The sequence below is a fragment of the Phacochoerus africanus genome, chromosome 16 (assembly GCF_016906955.1).
Source record: "Phacochoerus africanus isolate WHEZ1 chromosome 16, ROS_Pafr_v1, whole genome shotgun sequence".
In the NCBI taxonomy this organism is placed as follows: Eukaryota; Metazoa; Chordata; class Mammalia; order Artiodactyla; family Suidae; genus Phacochoerus; species Phacochoerus africanus.
Window position 1 is genome coordinate 49,076,304 of NC_062559.1, and position 20,281 is coordinate 49,096,584.

The 20,281-nt window shown below is 54.2% G+C and overlaps 1 protein-coding gene across 8 annotated transcripts in view; it reads left to right on the forward strand.

Moving 5' to 3' along the window:
• Window positions 1–20,281, forward strand: part of TNS3 (tensin 3) — a 229,719-nt gene that overhangs the window by 161,364 nt on the left and 48,074 nt on the right. For all 8 annotated transcript variants that reach the window (XM_047763136.1, XM_047763141.1, XM_047763140.1 and 5 more), the window contains 3 exons: window positions 12,836–12,999; window positions 13,895–14,021; window positions 14,121–14,204. In XM_047763136.1, coding sequence (XP_047619092.1) covers window positions 12,836–12,999; window positions 13,895–14,021; window positions 14,121–14,204 — 375 coding nt within the window. The remainder of the gene's footprint in view (window positions 1–12,835; window positions 13,000–13,894; window positions 14,022–14,120; window positions 14,205–20,281) is intronic.

The window sequence follows — 20,281 nt, forward strand, 5'->3', positions numbered from 1 at the left end:
GTGGGGCCGAACCTGCAGTATATGGAAGTTCCCAGGCCAGGGGTTCAATCGGAGCTGCAGCTGCCGGCCTACGCCACAGCCACACCAGATGCAAGCTGAGCATCTGTGACCTGTTCTATAGCTCACAGCACCTCGGGATCCTTCACCCACTGAGCTCTGAGCGAGGCTGGGGATCAAACCTGCATCCTCATGAATACTAGTTGAGTTTGTTGCCACTGAGCCACAACAGGAAGTCCTGGAATTTTAATTTTATTTTAGATATTTTCTCGTTCCTTTTCTTATAAAAAATAATGACATAAAAAAAATTTTTTTTAGTGGCTGCACTCCCAGCACATGGATGTTCCCAGGCCAGGGATTGAGTCCGAGCTGCAGCTGCGACCTATGCTATATAATGATGTTTTTGAAATTATAGGACTTGAATGCTTCAACAGACCTGTGAAATTTAATGCCTGTTTGGTTCTTAATTATGCCAATTCAATTAGAGTGTTTATCAGTCCATTCTTTTTTGATAGGAATCTTGGGCGTTCGTTGGTTTTTATTTTCCCCCTATAGTTTTAGAACTCGATTGATGTAGGCCAAGTGGAGGCTGATCACCAGAGATCATCCTGAAATTAGGAAGCCTGAGCAGCGAGGAACTCCAGAGGCGCGGCTCACAGCGTAGGCACTGGCCTTGTCCTTGGAGCCTGGCTCGCGAGGGCGGATGAGCTCCTGTTCCAGGAAAGTGCCCAGCGGGGAAGGGCAGCGCCTTGAGACCAGCACCACGTTTGATGTGAAGGTGTGGAAAAGTCTTGCAACAGGCCGCGCGCAGACTTCTGGCCCTCGTTCTGGGACGTGTTGTCTTGATAGAAACGCCGTCAGAGGCGTGTGCAAGTCTGTAGCTCTCAGCCCCTGGAACGGAGGGTGAAGACAACTTCCTTCCCTCCTTGGCACGTATAGAGGACACGGGAACCCGTTTGATTTTAAAATTTAAATGTCAGGCGTTCCCGTCGTGGCTCAGTGGTTAACGAATCCGACTAGGAACCGTGGGGTTGCCGGTTCGATCCCTGGCCTCGTTCAGTGGGTTAAGGATCCTTAAGCGTTGCCGTGAGCTATGGGGTAGGTTGCGACGTGGCTCGGATCCCATGTTGCTGTGGCTGTGGTGTAGGCCAGCAGCTACAGCTCCGATTGGTCCCCTAGCCTGGGAACCTCCATATGCCGCAGGTGTGGCCCTAAAAAAGACGAAAAAGAAGAAAAAAACTTTAAATGTCAGTATTTACATCTCTCTGTTGCAAAAAGCTAGGTCAGCCAGCAACAGGAAAAAAAAAAAAAAGCACCAAGTGGCCAGGAAAGTCATAAAGGTGTAGAGCTAACCCACTGATTCTGAGTTGTGGAACATTCCAGAAGGTTTGGGGATGCTGGAAACCTGGACTTTGAAAATGTTCCAGGTCCCCAGCACACGTCTGTCCCCTGGATGGGCAAGACCAGGGCTGCCGGGCTGAGCTGGTGCACGCGTGGCTCTTGGTCCTGCCATGCTAGGTCGGGAGGGGCTGGAGAGTGCAAGGCCCCAGACATGCCCAGGACGGTGGCTCTCAGCCCACAGATGCATCGTCCTGCTTCCGTGTGCCCGAGGCTCAGCCCTGTTCATGTGGGGCAGTATCTGACCAGAGCCGCTTCGAGTTTTGCTCTCAAGTGGGAAACAGGCTGGGAAGTTCCAAGACGCTGTGTCTGCTCCATGAGACCCTCCTTGGCCTGCCTTGTATCTTGCCCCCGGCTGTCAGCAGCTGCACAGTGTCTTCCTTCTGGCTGTAGATAAATGTTTGCCGCAGAGGCCTCAGCATCCTTAAGTGAGTCAAGTCCTTCAGTCTTTGCACATCGTGTCCTGACTATGCGGAAGAGCGCCTGGTGGGAGGGAGTTGGGAACGCGCGGAGCTCCTTCTAGGGCCGCTGCATGTGCCACACACGTCACGCTGTATCGGCTCTGCGGGCAGCCGCATGGCCACCTTGGGTCTGGGTGTTTCTGAGAGGAAATTTATATGTGGAGGCTGAGCGTTTTCTGAGAAAGTCTCCTTTATATCAACACACTTACAATAATGGTGATGACGGTGCTGGTGATGGTTGGTGGTGATGGGGACGGAGGTGATGACACTGGTGGTGATGGTGGTGATGACAATGGTGGTGATGGTGATGGGGACGATGGTGATGACAGTGGTGGTGGTGGTGGTGATGGTTGGTGGTGATGGTGATAACGATGGTGGTGAGATGGCGATGATGGTGATGACTGGTGATGACAGTGGTGGTGGTTGGTGGTGATGGTGGTGATAACGATGGTTGGTAGTGATGGTGGTGATGGCAACGATGGTGATGACTGGTGATGACGGTGGTGAGGGTGGTGAGGACGATAGTGATGACCACGGAGGTGATGGTGGTGGTGCTGGTGATGGTGGTGATAGTTGGTGGTGATGGGGACGGAGGTGATGACAGTGGTGGTGGTGGTGATGGGGACGATGGTGATGACGGTGGTGGTGGTGGTGGTGATGACTGGTGATGGTGGTGGTGATAACGATGGTGGTGAGGACGATAGTGATGACCACGGAGGTGATGGTGGTGGTGGTGACGCTGGTGGTGAGGGTGGTGATGACGACGCTGGGAGGGTGGAGTGATGGTAAGTACTGACCCCGGCACCTGCACTCTTGTAAGCACAGCATCATCCCTGACGTTCACGCCACCCGACTCTATAAACAGAGCCTCCGTCTGTCTCATGCTGCTTCCCTTGGCTGTGCCCTTACACCACTAAATTCAAATTTTGCCACCAGACAGAAAACCCCTGGAGGGTAGTGCCAGCGACTTACTCATTTTGTTTCCTGGCACCTGGTAAGGCTTGTAAGTAGAGGGGCTGGAAATGCAGATTCTTCAGGGACCCTTGTGGCTCTGCTGAATTGGCACAGGGTCCTGAGCGAGGTTTATCTTGAACAGTGTGGGGAGTCAGTCCCCACCCAGGAGACAAAAGAGAGGCCCCGCCGAGAAGGGGATCTCAGGAAGCTTTTGAGAGACCTTGTAAAGTGGGGTGAGATGTGGGGGTGTTTCACTCCCTGCAGGTGCTCCGTGCCTCGGGGGCTCCCCTGCTCCCATCTGACACCTCTGCAGCCCTGCTCGAAGATGGGTTTCTTGGATCACATCCTTTAAGTGGGGGGAGATTTCACCTGATAATACCCGAGTAACAAAAGAAATGACTCAATCTGTGGAGTGTACGATTCCACGGATGGCAGAAAGCCAGCTCTGTTTTCCTTACACCTCATGGGCTCCTTGCTTCCCGTGGTCAAAATCTCTTGTTCGTGGCACATCCATCCCTGACCCTGAGTGGTAGGACCCTGGCGGGCCCCATGTTCTGCTTGCAGAGGGCGCCAGGACACTGTGCAGACAGACAGACATGCCCTGCCTGAGTCCTTGCGTCAGAGCTGATTCCTGCTGCAGGGAATCCAGAGTGATGCCAGGTATTTAGTGACAGGTAGTGGAAAGCCCATCAATTTCAATTCTGTGTTATGCCCCAACCAGAGGGGTCCAGTGTGAGAACTCGCGGCTTCAGCTGTGGGTCCACATGGTGAGCATAGGACCCCTGAGTGTGGGGGGGCAAGGGCATGAGCCCACGGGGCCAGCGTAGGACAGCTGAGAGCATCGCATGGGGGTGGGAGGGTGGAAAGCAAGGGCTTTCCAGGAGGAAGGTTGGCACGGGCTGTGCAGACCTGGGGGAGAGGCGGGGCCTAGGTGCGCCCGAAGTGCAGGGGTGTTCAAGGCCAAGATCAGGGAATCCAGGTGGGCGGGGAGAGGGAGGAAGGGGCGAGTGGGGTGCGTCACGGAATGGAATATTCGCCCTCAGGGTCCCTCCGTTTCCCCGAGGATGCAGACTCTGATGGGTGAGGAAAGCCATCTCAGGCTGGCCCCGGGGTCACCCACAGCAGGTCCCCAGCCTGCCGTATGCCCCTACCACATGCCGCAGCCTCTGGGGCTCTGGGGCACAGCCGTGTGCTTCCCGATGAACTGGGCATCACCAAACCAAGAAGGCTCTTCCAGGATCGCCCTCCCGGAGGCGCTCCGGTCCCCCTGGTCGAATGCGATGGAAGGTGACGTCCGTTCACAGAGAGGAAGCTCGAGGTCAGGGAGGGCGTGAGACCAGGCTCCGACCCGGCCTGGGGGCTCTTCCTGCGTGGCCATCCTGTGTTCGTTCTTAGGCATTTCCGGGAAGAGGGTCCCGGCCCAGGAGCAGGAGCCACCGCGGATCGTGTGGTCTGGGGACGCATTGAGCAAAGAGCGAGGGCTCGGGTCTCTTCTCTCCACCCTCGGGCCTCTCCTCATGGCCCTTCCAAGACAAAAATGACCCTTTGCAGACGGGGAGGGGGGATGCTTCTATGTCCAGGGGGCAGGCGGACCTGGTGGCCCTGCAGGAGCCGTGGCAGAGCAGGCATCACTGGCAGCTCAGTGTCCTTGACAGGCCCCTCCTTGGGGGCCGCGGGCGAGCTCGGTAACAAGAGGGTGAAGGATAATAGCGTGACGTGCCAGGTCCTTGGAGCTACAGCTTGGTTCTCTTTCGGTGGGTTTCAAACAGTGCGGGTGGCCTTTCTTTAGATGGTGGCTGTTATGCCCACAAATCTAGTGCCGTCTGGGTGTGGGTTCATTCGTGTGGTTTCAAAAGCTCTAGCGCGGAGTAGAGCTTAAGGCAATGTGTCCAGACCGCTTCGGTTAAGAGACAAGTTCTATCCAGTATTTTAAGATGAAAAAGTTACGGAGATCGGTGGCAGAACCATCTGATTATATGCTTAATATCACTAAACTGCGCACTTATAAATGGCCAAGAATGTGAATGTAATGCTGTATTTTTAACACTACAAAAAAAGGAATTAACGTTTAAAGCCTAAATAAGTTCTTAATTGATCTGCTTTGTACCTGCGTAGCTGCACCCTTGGAGTTTGTCAAGTCCTGGGCTCCTGTGCCGATGTCTGCCTGGCCGCCCCCCACCCCCACCACGTCCCTCTCTCCCGCCTCCTTCCTCCCGAGCCCCGGGTCCCAATCACACAGTGCTTGGGAGGGGCGGCTGCCTCCTTCGAACCCAGCTAATGCAACGCGAACGTCGCACCTGCTGTCTCACCGTCCACGGAAACCCCCATTCCTCTCAGCTGCCCAACCAGGCCTGTCCCCACTGAGCCAGGTGTGAGCATCCTTGGGTCTGCGGCGGCGTGCAGGATCCCATCTGTGTCACCATGACAACGCTGGATGTTGTTTTGAACCCGAGCCCAGAGTGTGTGGTTTTAGGCTGTGTTCAGTGCTGTCCAGTCCGACTCCCAGGCCCTCAGGACACACAGGAGCCCAGGAGGCCTGGCCTCTCATTCCGTGGCCTCTAGGGGTCAGGGACGCTCTGGGTGGTCAGGGGTCAGCTCGGGGTCGCATTCTCTGAGGTGCTTCTTGGCCGCTGTCCCTGCCCTGTGTGCCCAGAGGGTCCCCCTCTCCCGGGATAACTTGAACTGTGTGTGTCCCTTGCTCTGACGTCATTCCCGACCCCCATCCCCCAGTCGCCAGCTCCTGGGGAGCAGGAGGAGCTAACAGTTACGGGGGGCGGGGGGACTTCCTCCTGCCCAGGCCCAGGAGGGACCCAGGATAAAGGAGATGGTGGGGTGAGGGCCCGTGAGCCTGGGCCCAGGGCCCCTGGTAACGTTGCCACGAAGGACTCTGCTCTCCATGTGCTGCCACAGGCAAAGGTGGACTTTTCCCCCAGGGAGCTCCAGTCACTGGAGGTGCACGGGCGGTGGGGTATTCACATGCATGAGAGGTCAGAAACGAGGTGCCGGGAGCGCCCTAGTGGCACTACGGGCTAAGGATCTGGCAGGTCACTGCTGTGGCTCAGGTTGTTGCTGTGGCGCCTGTTCTATCCCTGGTGGCCTGGGAATGTCCACATGTGGTGAGCGTGGCCAAAAAAAAGAAAGATCTAAAGAGTAGCTGCTTGCTACTAAAAATCATAAAAAAGTAAAGTGAGTTTCCTGCCCAGAGGTCAGGGCTGGCCATGCCCCCCTCTTGCCCCCTGACACGGACGTTTTAGGACAGTGAAGAGTGGTGGACTGGACCCCCGCCCCCACACGTGCACATTTAGTGGCAGAGGCAGCTTGCTGCGCCGCAGGCGGCTCCGTGCCCATCGAATCTGGAAGAGGCTGCAAGATGAGAAATACAAGGTCACCGCTGGAAGCTGTTGTTGCGACTACTCACTTTTGTGGCATCAAAGCGCGTTTTAAATCTGAGAGTTGGTGAACCACTTCCTTGTGCTCCAGCGACCCTCATTTCACAGACTGGCCGGTTTGGTGTCTCTCTGGACGTCCCTGAAAGGCCTAGGGGGTGCGGACGCGGGAGGTGCCATCTGGCCCTGGAGGCCTCTCCGGCCTGCTCTGGGCCGCCTGGGCTGGCCCGCAGCAGTGCTTCTCCTCCCTCTCAGGCCCACGGTCCTGTTTGCAAAATAGCTATTTTCTGATACCATCTTCAGTATCCTGAAATCGAAGTCATAGCTGACGTAAGCTACCTAAACGCGTATTTTAGAAGATCTCCATAATACCCTAGCACTCACAGTAAAGGATACATGAAGAGAAAGCAGTTGGAGTTCCCACTGTGGCTCAGTGGGTCAGGGACCTGACATAGTGTACATGAGCATGTGGGTTCGATCCCTGGCCTCGCTCAGTGGGTTAAGGATCTGGTGTCGCAGGCTGCAGTGTAGGTCGAAGATGTGGCTTGGTGCAACTGCGGTGTAGGCTGGCAGCTGCAGCTCCAATTCGACCCCTGGCCCAGGAAATTTCCATACGCTGCGGGTGCAGCCATAGAAAGAAAGCGATTAAGCAATTCACGATAGAATAATGTGCATCTCCAGATGAAAACCCTTGGGCAGGTCACCCTAGGGAATAAAAATCACAGCCTCCCACCTCGATCTTTTTTATTGTCAGAAAATGCACCTTAAGTAAAATTTACTATTTTAACCATTTCGAAGTACGCAATTAAATGGCATTAAATACCTTCCCAATGTTATGCCACCATCACCGCTACCTGATTTGTTGTCATTTCAAAAGGAAACCTGTGCCCACTGGCAGTCACCCTGTTCCACTCCCCTGAGGCCCCGGCAGCCCCTAATCTGCTTTCTCTCTCTAGGGATTTGCCTCTTCTGGGCGTTTCCCGTACGTGGGAGTGGAGCCTCTTTTTCCTCAGCCTATGGCTCTGCAGGCACACCCGTGTTGTAGTTTAAGGCTGAGAGAGGGCGCCCCAGAGGCGGAGGCTGCTCCCGCCAGCATCTTCATCACTCTACCTACAGACTAGGAATTTCTTTCTTTCTTTCTTTCCTTCTTCCTTTCTTTCTTTCTTTCTTTCTTTCTTTCTTTCTTTCTTTCTTTCTTTCTTTCTTTCTTTCTTTCTTTCTTTCTTTCTTTCTTTCTTTCTTTCTTTTTTTCTTTCTTTTTTTTTTGTCTTTTTGGGGCCGCACCTGCAGCATATGGAGGTTCCCAGGCCAGGGGTCCAGTCGGAGCTGTAGCTGCCGGCCTACGCCAGAGCCACAGCAACACCAGATCCAAGCTGCATCTGTGACCTACGCCCCAGCTCATAGCAACGCCGGATCCTTAACCCACTGAGTGAGGCCAGGGATCGAACCTGCGTCCTCATGGTTGCTAGTTAGCCAGATTTGTTAACTGCTGAGCCACGACGGGAACTCCCAGACTAGGAATTTCTAACAGTGTCACCCTGCTCTTCAAGAATATACCATGCCGGTGAATCAATCCACATTTCAGTTCAGGGGGGTTGCGGTGGGGGGAGCTTCTTACATCATCCTGGGAACATTTAAGCTGGGAAGAGTGTTTGGGCTGCTCGTTGTCATTCCGTCTTTTCCCCTTTTCCACTCTTCGTGTAGAGGATGCACGTGGTCATTTGAATGCGCTGGAATCGGGAGGCCTCCAACCAGCTCTGGACACAACTTACCCAAGTGAATCTTTGGCGATGGCTCTTGCTCCTAGGAATGCAGGGGAGTTTCCAGAACCCACTGCGCAGGCCTGTATGACGCAGGCTTCGTTCTTATGTGATCGTATAAAGATAAATAAAGAGCCTAAGGGTGCTTTCCCTTGCAGCGACCCAGATAGAAGATGCAGGCCATGTTCTAAAAGGTCGTGGGTCCCCACCTCCTGTCCAGATCGGGAGTCCGTCACTGCTGCTCGGTGCTCCCTGGAAACTGGACAAAGTGCGGGGGCCCAAAGTGCCCGTATGCAGTTCCTGCCTCCAGAAGGTAGACTGAGTTGGCCTGGGTTGTGGCTGGGTGGGGGTGGGGGGTCAGGATTATTTTATTTTATTTTATTTTTGTCTTTTTGCCTTTTCCAGGGCTGTTCTTGCAGCATATGGAGATTCCCAGGCTAGGGGTCTAATCGGAGCTGGAGCCACTGGCCTACGCCAGAGCCACAGCAACTCGGGATCTGAGCCGAGTCTGCAACCTACACCACAGCTTATGGCAGTGACGGATCCTCAACCACTGAGCAAGGCCAGGGATCGAACGCGCAACCTAATGGTTCCTAGTCGGATTCGTTAACCACTGAGCCACGATGGGAACTCCTATTTTACTTTTTATTTTTATTTTTATATATTTTTACAGCCACACCCACGGCATTATGGAAGTTCCCAGGCTAGGGGTAGAATCAGAGCGACAGCTGAGGCCTCCACCACAGCCACAGTCACCCTGAATCCGAGGCACATATGCGACCTACACGGCAGCTCATGGCAACGCCAGATCCTTAACCCACTGAGCGAGGCCAGGGATCGAACCCGTGTCCTCATGGATACTAGTTGGGTTTGTTACCACTGAGCCACCATGAGAATGCTAAGAATCACTATTTCCTGTTTGTGCTTCGGCCTGGGCCTGGGTCCCCATCACCTGGAGGCTGACCCACTGCTGTGAGGCAGGAGAAGTGCACCTGCTGGGAGGCCAGCTGGGAGCCACGTGCCTGGGGTCTGGGCAGTGACTCCCTGTGCCACCCCCTCCCCGAGGGTCCAAGCTTTATTTCAGCAGGTGGAGTGGGTGCTGTGGCCCCACCTGGACGGTGCAGAGGTTCGTCTTTAAATAGGGTCCTACAGTCCCCCAGACAAGTCTGCGTCTGCCATGGGGCCATGCAAGGAAAACACAAGTGTGCTCTGAGTCACCTGCAACCGCGCTCCTGTGCGCTGTTAGTTTGCATGGTCGGGAGTTCGGAGTGTTCAGGTGCAGAGCAGCCAAAGGGTTTCTGGCTTTTTAAAAGACTGGCTCTCCTGCTCTGTCCGTAGCACCCCCAACTTCCCCGCACCACCTCATTTTTTTCTCGTGGTGGCCAGTGTAAATTTGTATCCACTGCCCGGCCCTTCTCCCAGCAGGGCTCTGACCCTGTGAGGGGCCTAAGTTGTCTGGTCGTGTGGCCACTGCAGACCATGTCAGAGTGCCACGTGCTGGTGGGAAGAGCAGGTTCGCAGAGCGGACCGGCCAGCAGCATCCTATAAAGGAACTGCTGCTCCCGGACCGACCCTCTGGGAGCCAGGCTTGTGCAGGGACGTGCGGGTGGATGGGTTCTGGGAGGGGTGGCCACGTGGAGGTCGAGTTTATAGCTCGCTCGCTGGGTCACCGGCCATATGGCTCTGAGCACATATCCTCCTGCATGACACAAAGAGCGGTGCCAGGCTGGCCTCTGTCCAGGAAGGGACCCTTGGGAAGCTGGAGGGCTGGGAGGTGGGGCCCTCAAAGGAGTCCTGCTCCGCAAGGAACAGAGCCGCCGAGTGTCCCTGCTGTTGATGTAGCTTCCCGTCAAGGGGCAGCTTCTGAATTACACACAGCTTCTGAATGTGCCTGCAGAGGGTGGGGCGCTTGCGTGACAGCGTGACCCGAGCCATGGGCTCACTTGGAGCAGGATGGTTCCGTGTGGGCCGCAGGCGCTGGTGATGTAAACCCCCCTTTAAATGCGGTGTCATTGTGAGCCTCACGGTTGTAGGGATTGCGGAGCTTAAATCTGAACTGCAGGGGAATCCTTACCGTGTCTGAACTTTCAGAGGGTGTCATCGATAGAAACATTACCATCCTGGAGTTCCCGCTGTGGTGCAGCAGAAACACATCCAACCAGGAACCATGGCGTTGTGGGTTTGATCCCTGGGGTCGCTCAGTGGGTTAAGGATCTGGCGTTGCCGTGAGCGGTGGTGTAAGTCGCAGACGTGGCTCAGATCTGGCGTTGCTGTGGCTATGGTGTAGGCCGGCGGCTATAGCTGATTACACCCCTAGCCTGGGAACCTCCATGTGCCGTGGGTGCAGCCCTAAAAAGACAAGAGACAAAAAGAAAAAAAGAAAGAAAGAAAGAAAGATTGCCATCCTTAACGCCTGTAGCAGGTTTCCCAAACCACCAGCCGTGAGATTCCCCGGATCACTCTGCCACCCCCCTTAAGTCTGAGTTGGTTGGGACCATGAATGTTGATTGTTGGTGCTTGAATTAAGCATTCTCCTCAAACTCCAGAATCTCTCATGGTGAAGACTCAAGCTGTCACGCCCAGAGCCCTTGTTGGCCCCGAGCCTCTGCAGGTGGAGCCCTTCAGAGCTATCTGGCCCTGACCTGGGCAGGCGCACACAGCTCTGGCACACAAGCTCCCTGTGTGCCCAGTGGCTGTAGGGCACACCCCGCCCGGTCCTTGCCCCCAGCCACCATGGGTGCTGTCCTGCTGCTCGGTCCTGCCCAGAAGCCAGTTCCAGAAGAAGGGGGCTGGTTCTCAGGAGCTGCTGGTTTTCAGGGCTGCTTCCTTGCATGAGTCTGAGGACACCCCTGGGTTGCATGTCCTTGTGCAGCAGCCCCCGAGGCTCCCCTGAGCAACCTGTGTCGACCAACAATGAAATACAGTGTCTTTGACCCTTGGAAATAGAAGTGTACAGTTGGAGTTCCCACGGGGGCGCAATGGGGTTGATGGCGTCTGGGGGACGCTGGGAATGCAGGTTCTATCCCCGGCCTGGCAGAGTGGGTTAAGGATCCGGCATTGCAGCAGCTGTGGCCTAGGTTGAAACTGTGGCTGGGATCTCATCCCTGGCCTGGGAGCTCCATATGCTGCAGGGGGGCCAAAAAAAAATAATAATACTGTACAGGTTAACAATTCCGGTACTACACAGATCTCCTGGGCTCGAGCAAGTAAGCAAATAGTGATTCACCGTGGAAAAAAAGAGGGGATGAAGTTTTTCTTAAAATGCCGACGACAGGTATAGAAAGTGACTGAGTAGGCAAATGGATATATACGCCCGTTTGTGACTCAAGAAAAGAAGGTTTCTGGGAGTGCCCGTCGGTGCTCAACAGCAATGAACCATGAGGACGCAGGTTCAATCCCTGGCCCTGCTCAGTAGGTTAAGGATCCGGCGTCGCTGTGCTGTGGGCTGTGGTGTAGGTCACAGATGAGGTTTGGATCTGGTGTTGCTGTGGCTGTGATGTAGGCCAGTGGCTATAGCTCTGATTCCACCCCTAGCCTGGGAACCCCCTTATGCCTTGAGTGCAGCTCTAAAAAGACAAAAAAAAAAAAAAAAAAAAGAAAGAAAAGGAAAGAAAAGATTTCTGTGTCTCTGGTCTAAGTGGTTGTTACCTCCTTCTGGTCATTAAACAAAATGCAAGCACTCTGACCCCAAAGATGACCACAGCTGCTTCGAGAAGGGGAGATGGCTTGTGTGTGCAGAGGCCTCAGACGGTGGAGCCCCAGTGCCTGCGGCCATCGGGGCCGCCCTGGGCTCTTTGACGTTAGCGACCAGCAAGAATCTTTCTTGCTCACTCACCCAGGGGGAGGAAGGCTTGATCCGGGGTCCTGGCCCTTCTCTGCGCCTCGTGCTTCCTGAGCACCTGCTGTGCGCCAGGCAGTGTTCTAGGCCCAGGGAATCCTGATCCCACCCTCAGCTCCACCAGACACAAGTGCTGGAGGTGGACACGGGTCAGTTCCCACAGTACCGGGAAAGGGCCGGGCTGCGTGAAGGAAGCCACACGCCAATGGCCTGGGACTGCGTGAGTCTGTGCACATGAAGTGTCCAGAACAGGCAAATCCATAGAGACGGAAAGCAGGGTGGTGTTGCCGGGGGCCGGGGGTTGGGGATGGGGAGAGACAGCTTAGTGGGTGCTGGGGTTTCCTCTTGGGTGATGAAAATGTTCTTGAACTCGAAAGAATAAAATAGAGTGCCTCTGAGAGGTTCTAGAGTCAGGTTTGTTTGTTTGTTTATTTTTTGGGTTTGGGGTTTTTTGGGATTTTTTTTTGTTTTTTGTCTTTTTGTTGTTGTAATTGTTGTTGTTGTTGTTGTTGTTGCTATTTCTTGGGCCGCTCCCACGGCATATGGAGGTTCCCAGGCTAGGGGTTGAATCGGAGCTGTAGCCACCGGCCTACGCCAGAGCCACCGCAACGCGGGATCTGAGACGCGTCTGCAACCTACACCACAGCTCACAGCAACGCCGGATCGTTAACCCACTGAACAAGGGCAGGGACCGAACCCGCAACCTTATGGTTCCTAGTCGGATTCGTTAACCACTGCGCCACGACGGGAACTCCAGGGTTTCTGGTTTTGTTTTTTCTTTTTAGAGCTGCACCCACGGCACATGGAAGTTCCCAGGCTAGGGGTCCAATCGGAGCTGCATCTGCAACCTACACCACAGCTCACGGCAACACGGGATCCCCAACCCACTGAGCAAAGCCTGGGATTGCACCTGCATCCTCACGGGTACGAGTCGGATTGTTTCCGTTGAGCCACACCGGGAACTCCTGTGAGGTTTTAACTGAGGGTCTGGACTCTCCTCTGAGTTGAAAGCGCCTGCAGCCCTTGTGACTCTCCTAACAGGTGACGAGCCGCTGGGCGGAAGATTCCGGAAGCTGAGCCTTGGGCAGTATGACAACGATGCTGGGGGGCAGCCGGCCTTCTCCAAGTGCAGCTGGGGAAAACCCACCGGCGGGGAGCAGCCTCCAAGCCTGGCGCCTTTTCTCTCTCCAGCCAACGCCAAGGAGGTATGCGCACTGCCACCCATAGCCTGGCCTGAGCCTGTCCCCACCCCAGCCTCCCCGAAGGCAGGTGGTATGGTTGGAGGCTGGGGTGCAATCAGCCGGCCTGGCTGGAACCCCCCGGCTCCCGAGGGCGCTGGGTGGGTGTACACCTCTCTCACTCGGGCCACGTGAGCCTCCGTGCTCTGACCTGAGAAGGGGGATAGGTGGGTTCTGAGGATGGGGGTTGCAGAGCCCCGTGGGTGGACGGCAGCAGCAAAGGGCAAACACACACTTCCTCAAGGTCACCGCCAAGGGCTCGGAGCCCCTGGGAGGGATGCAGGAAGATAACCGGGTCAGCGTGGATGTGTAACCCCGGGGAGACCAATGGAGCATCTTCTGGGAGGCGTTTAATTACGCTTTTAATCCGAAATGAAGTAAGCCAGCTTGGCAAACCCCCAAACCATGAACGCTTTCCAATCTACTCTCAAGGCGGAAAAGTTGGAACCCAGGACAGACGAGAAAGGAAAGTCACTTGCAGTCTTCACGCACGCAGAGCCCGTGTCGATGTCTGGGATAGGTCCTTCCAGCCTTTTTTTTTCTACACCTGTGTGTTTAATTTCATGGTGGCTTTTACGTAGCCGTGAACACGCTGCAGGTGAAGATGCTTCCGCTGCCCTTCACTGAATGCTCACGTTCCCTCTGCTGCACAAACGCTCTGCCAGCTCTGCCCACGAGCTGTGTAATGTGGTGACCAGTGGACCACACGACACTTCCCTTCCCTCCGCCTTTACTGTCACCGAAGCGCCTTCCAGTTCTCCGTGGCTGCCTCCTGTCCCCACTCTCAGATGAGGGCTGGTTCCGGGGATCCCCCACTGTGCGGAGGTGGCCTTCCCCTCACCCCCACCCATGCCGATTTCAGACGGTGATCACCGCGTATCCCCCAGACCTGGATGCGGTCGACGGCAGGATCTTCTCTCCCACCAGCAGTGGCAGTGAGTCCGTCTCTCCCACACCCGCGTTCCCTGTGTCTCCCGAAACACCGTATGGTAAGAACGAAGCAGGGCTCTCTGTGTGCAGTCCTACTTGGGAGGCAGGGTTGGGGTGGCGGGGACCGAAACAGCTCCTCACTCTGCTTTCTTGCCCAGTGACTACAAGCCCGCGTTATCCTCCGTTCAGCCCATCCGGGCCCCAGATGGGCAGCGCCAGCAGTCTGTACAAAGGAGCTCACGGTAAGAAACGCACCTCCTTCCCTCTGCTCGGGGCGTGCTCTGGTTGGTGCAGAAGCGTTTCCACGTGCATCACTTCTCAGAAACCTCAAAGGCCAGGATGGCTCTGGCCGGGGAAGGTGCAGGCACGGGGCTGTGCGGCCTTCGGGGGCTGTGCAACACTGCTGAATCTCTGCCTGGCTTCCTGCAGGCAGTGCCTCTGTTCACTCAGCACTGTCGAGCCTTGCGGGGCCCGGGGCGGGGGCGGGGGGAGCGGGGGGGTCGTGGTGCGCTCAGTAGCCGTGCATCAGTACTTCTCAGCTCCTTGTAGCATTACTTGAAGCTGAAAGAAGCTAGAACACTGGACCCAGCCTTTTCAGATATTGTCAGATTGGACAGGGCTGCTTTTTCCCGTTCCTCGTGTAAACCGGTGGTGGTGTGATGACAGTACTGAAAAGGCACACGGAAAGTCTCAGCGGTCCTGGGTTTAAGGCTAATCAAGGAGTAAGTGTGACGTGTGTACTTGGCATGCTCTGCCTATTTCCTCACTTACAGATGTAGGCAAGAACACCTCTGTGACCGCTGTGTCGTTTCGAATTGTAGCATCTTCGAGGCAGCTAACGTACTGCCTGGTTCTGTATCACTTAGAACTGGGTACCTACATGTGTGTAAGAACTGGATACCTGCCTGTATGAAAATGAAGGTCTTGACTTTAAATTATGCAGGAAAAGTGGCTTTGGCTTCCTAGAAGATAGCGTAGACATACTTTTCCTTATTTCTCCTGCTAAGTCCAGCTGAGTACCCTGCCAGCAAATATAAAACAAACGTGAGAAGATTGACAGGTGGAGGAAAGATGGCAGCCTGGCCATGGTCCTCAGGACTGGCGACCTGCGAGGACCACTTTCTGGGCCATTAACAGTCCTCAGTGGATGAAAAAGAATCGACACCCAGGTAGAGTGTATTCTCCAACCATATGGAGTCAAACTGGAAAAATCAGTAACACGAAGGTAACAGAAACATCTCCAAACACCTGGAAATGAAACAACCAACTTGCAAATCCATGAGTCCAAGAGGAAATTTTATGGGAAATTAAAAAATGTATTGAGGGAGTTCTCACTGTGGCTCAGTGGCAATGAACCTGACTATCATCCATGAGGATGTAGATTCAATCCCTGGCCTCGCTCAGTGGGTTAAGGCTCCGGCGTTGCCGTGAGCTGTGGTGTAGGTTGCAGACACCGCTTGGATCCCACATGGCTGTGGCTGTGGTGTAGGCGGGCAGCTGCAGCTCCAACTCGACCCCTAACTTGGGAACCTCCATATGCTGCACGTGTGGCCCTAAAGAGACACAAAAATAAAAGATAAAATAGAAAGGTAACAAAAGCAGTCAGTGAAGGAAAGATAGCCTTTCCGCCAGTGGTGCTGCCGCAAGTGGGCATCCACAGGCAAGCTGATGTTTCACATCTCCTGTAGAAATTAGCTTCTGGTGGATCACAAACCTTACTGTAAAACGTAAAACTCTTACCAAAAAAAGAGAACATCTTTGGGGTCCAGAGGAGGCACGGGTTCTTAGATTAGCACCCAGAACACAATCCGTTAAAGAAAAAATTGCTAAGTTTAAAAAAACCAAAAAGACGCGCTAGAGACTGGGAGAAAATATTTGCACTCTTAACTACTCAGCTGTAAAGAAACAGACAATTCAGTTAGAAAATGGGCAAAACACCCGAAGAGACATTTCACTGAAGACCCTGTGTTGGTGGCAGATCCCTCCTGGGGGATGATCAGCATCACTGGCCGTCAGCGAGATTTGGGTTAAAACCATAGTGAGAGGTGACTACACCCCTATCAGAGAGGTTAAAAATAAAAAGGGTGACAATGCCACATGCTGGTGAGGATGTGGAGAAACTGAAACTCTCCTTGACGGCTGGGGGGAGTGTACAGTGGTGCTGCCTTTCTGGGAAGGAGTTTGGCAGTTTCTTAAAAAAACGGAACATGCTACCACCACATGACCCAGCGATTGCGTGCCTGGGTTTTTATTCCAAAGACACAGACTTACACTCACACAAAAACATGTACACAGATGTTTGTGGCAGCTTTATTCTTAATATAGCCCCAAACTCAAAACAAAGTGGGTCACCTTCAGCAGGTGAATAAAGAGATCGGGGTCCAGGCACGCCGTGGACCACAGCTCAGCAGTGAAGGGGATGGAACATTGATGTAACAGAAGGGCAGCAACCTGAGCGACCGTCCAGAGCAAAGCCATTCCCCAGAGTTCGCATGGTGTATGGTTCATTTGCATAATATCCTTTACGTGGCAAAATTGTGGACATGGAGAGGGGATGAGTGTTTTCTCGGAGTTAGGAGCAGGGCAAGGTGGAGGGGCGGTGCAGGTGGCTGTAAAGGGCCACGTGAGGGGTCCTCGTGGGTTGGAAATGCTCTCTGTACCTTAAGTGTATCACTGTCACCATCCCGGTCTAGTTCTGTAAAGTGCTACGGTTGAGGGAAACTGGAAAAAGAGTACAGGGGGTCTCTGTGTAATTCCTTCCAGCTGCACGTAGATCTACCATGACCTCAACATTAAAAGTTGCATTTAAACCCCCTTGGGGGAAGTGGCATGGGTGTGGTTGAAACTGTTTACTGGCTGTGAGTGGACAGTAGCTGAAGCTGGTGAAGTCCACAAGGAGGTTCATCGGACAGTTCTGCCTGCTTTGTGTGTGTTTGGAATTTTCTCTCATGAAAAGGTAAAGTACAAAAGAAAGGAACACTTGACAGGGAGCAGACCTCTCGGCGTGGTCTGCATCTGTCTGTTGAACTCATCTGTTCTGCGGCGCTCTGCTAGGCGGGTGCGAGCCCAGGGACCCAGCCCTGCCCTCCCGGAAGTGCAGCCGGTGGAGCAGGGATGGACCTGGTGATCCCCTGGCGGGGGAAACCTCGGGACAGGACAGTGGCACTCTGCCAGTTGGCATTGGTTGTTTACGTGGTGAGGAGGTCTGGTGGTTGAAGATAAGTAGGGTTAAGTAGGAGTGAACTTGGTGAATGGAGGGGCACATTTGAGGTGGAGAATTAGTAGGTGCTGGCCATGTGGCCCAGGACAGGCTGGAGACGAGGGGTCTACAGGGTGGTGGAGGGGTGAGCTGAGGCCCAGCCATAGCTGTTCTCTGTAACCGCAGGTGGTGGTGTGACATCCCCAGGCAATGCAAGGTCATTAACAAGGCTTGAGACAGGGAGGCCCGGCTCAGATTTCCATTTTCATACGTTGACCTGGCTTCCCTGTGTAGAGCAGCAGTCAGTGTAGGTGTCGGGGGAATAGCTCTGGCCAAAAAATAGTTTCAGAAACGCTGGGAAGAGGTAGGTGGATTTCTGGGAGATGGAGGTTGTGCAACCAACTGACCTTGGTAGAGTGGATTTGGGGCTTGACTGTTCCTGATTTTTTTGCTGGTAACGTTGTGATCGCAGCTGTCTTCTGTCTTCTTCCAGTTAGCATGCAGTTAGTACACCGCTGCGTAAAATTCCTCGGTGTGGCTCATTACATCCAACTGAACTTGTATCGTCTTGAGCTTGGTATTGGCCTCGTCATCACGAACCCAGATGTGTCAGGTTATTTCTCAGACCACCGGCAGACAAGTGCCAGGGAGAAACAGAGTAGGACACCAGATGAAGATGGTAGAGACAGATTTTATTTGGTGCTAGTGCAGCAGGAGAAAGAGCTGAGCTCCACTCCTATGCAGCAAAGACAGCCAAAGAGCAGTGACGGGGCGGGGAATTAAAAGTTACTCAGAGGAATATCCAGAGGAGGGAGATTCTTGCCAAACTGTCCTAAGGGGATCTTGCTGAAGCCAGGCGAGGTCTTAGCCATCCCGAGAGTGGGGGTGAAGAGCTTGATCAGAGCAGGCAGAGGGTCCAACCTCGCAGAATCCTAGGTTGGATCCGCCTAGGACAGATGTGGAAAGCCAAGGTTGAGACTTGTGGAGAAGATGCTCCTGGGGCCCTGTCTCAGGTTTGGCCAAGGAGGCAGAGTTGGTCTCGGATAGCTCTGTGTTATCCCCTCCGCCGGCAGCTCTTGCCCCCCCCCTTGGGGAGTACACGTCCATTCTCTGTCCTTCCAGGTCCTGTGGCGCTTAGCGTAAGCCCCTAGACTTCAGTGCCAGGGATCCCCTGTGACAGACACCTCCCACTCACCCTTCACCCCTGCAGTAAACAAGGGTAGGTGTCCTCTAGGTTATTAGTGATGGGAGGATCCGAGCCCAGGGTAGCCTGCCCTCCCCCGGTGTGGGCTCCCGTTGCCCAGGCCTGTGCCCAGGGCTTTTCTTAAATTACAGCAATTTCTTCACCAGAAAAATGAGGAATGTTTATTTATTTATTTATTCTCGTTTTTTATTTCTTTGTCTATACCCGAGGCATATGGAAGTTCTGGGGTGAGGGATCAAACCCGCACCTCTGCAGCAACCCAAGCTGCTGCAGTCAGATTTTTTTTTTTGTCTTTTTGCCATTTCTTGGGCTGTTCCTGCGGCATATGGAGGTTCCCAGGCTAGGGGTCCAATCGGAGCTATAGCTGCCAGCCTACGCCAGAGCCACAGAAACGCAGGATCTGAGCCGCGTCTGCAACCTACACCACAGCTCACGGCAACACCGGATCCTTAACCTGCTGAGCAAGGCTGGGGATCGAACCCACAACCTCATGGTTCCTAGTCAGATTCGTTAACCACTGCGCCACGACGGGAACTCCTGCAGTCAGATTCTTAACCCACTGTGCCACTGCAGGAACTCTGAGAGGTATTTAAGTATTTACTTGAGTAGTTAATCCATGAGTTCCCGTGCTGTTGAATTCTCCTGGCAGGTGTTGTAACTAAAAGAGGAGGTGGTGGCTTGAAGGAGTGGGGACAGGCAGCAGGAGGTGGCAGGGCAGTCGTGGGAGCTTGGAGGACGCTGGCACCAGCAAGGGGATGCATGACAAGGCTCCTGTAGGACGTCCTGATGAGGCAGTACCATGAGTTCCAGGAGGAGAGACCCACAGGTCCTCCCTGCTTGGGACCCTCAAGCGGGGGGCCTGGAGTGGCTGCCCCACGAATGGTCTGTGCGCTCAGCGCATCTCTGACTCAGCCTGCATTGTGCCCTGGGAAACACACCGATGCGGGAACAGCATCCTCAGGCTGGCGCAAGCCTGGGATATTATGATTCATATTAAGAAATACCCATTTGGTTTTCTTTCTCATTTCTAGCAGAGTTTCTAGAACCTTTGTAATTTCTCTAGGGAGGAGAGCCTAAAGGTGGTTTTTGTCGTGTTAGTGAGGTGACTTTTGGAAAGGGCGGGGGAGGGTGGCCATAGGAACCAACCAGGTAATTAAAGGGTTGGAACCCCCCTGACCTCCAGGTGGGGAGATGGGCTGGAGGTTGAATCAGTGGGCAGTGGCCAGTGACTTAAGCAATCCTGCCTATGAAGGATTGGTTAATGAAGCCCCCAGAAAAGCCCAGAAGGACAGGGTTCGGGGCTCTCGGGTCGGCGAATACGTGGAGATTCGGGAGAATGGTGCTTCTGCAGAGGGCGTGGAAGCTCCACGCCCTGCCCCACACCCTGGCCTGTACAGCTCTTCCCTCTGGCTGTTCCTGAGTAATATTCTGTCATAATAACCCGGTGATCTGGAGTTCCCGTCATGGCTGAGTGGTAACGTACCTGACTAGTGTCTATGAGGACGTGGGTTCAATCCCTGGCCTCGCTCAGTGGGTTAAGGATCTGGTGTTGCCCTGAGCTACAGTGTAGGTCGCAGATGCAGCTTGGATCCTGGGTTGCTGTGGCTGTGGTGTAGGCTGGCAGCTGCAGCTCCGATTCGACCCCTAGCCTGGGAACTTCCATATGCCACAGGTGGGGCCCTAAAAAGGTTAAAAACAAAAAAAAAAACTGGTGATCTAGTGAGTAAAAAGTTTCCCTGGGTTCTGTGAGCCGCTCTAGCAAATTAAAGGCACCTGAGGAGAGGGTCATGGGGACCTCTGCTCTATAGCCGGTGCATCAGAGACACAGGTGACAGCCTGGACTTGTGAGTGTCACCCGAAGGGAAGTCAGTCTTGTGGGACTGAGTGCTTAGCCTGTGGGGTCTGACGCTACCCGG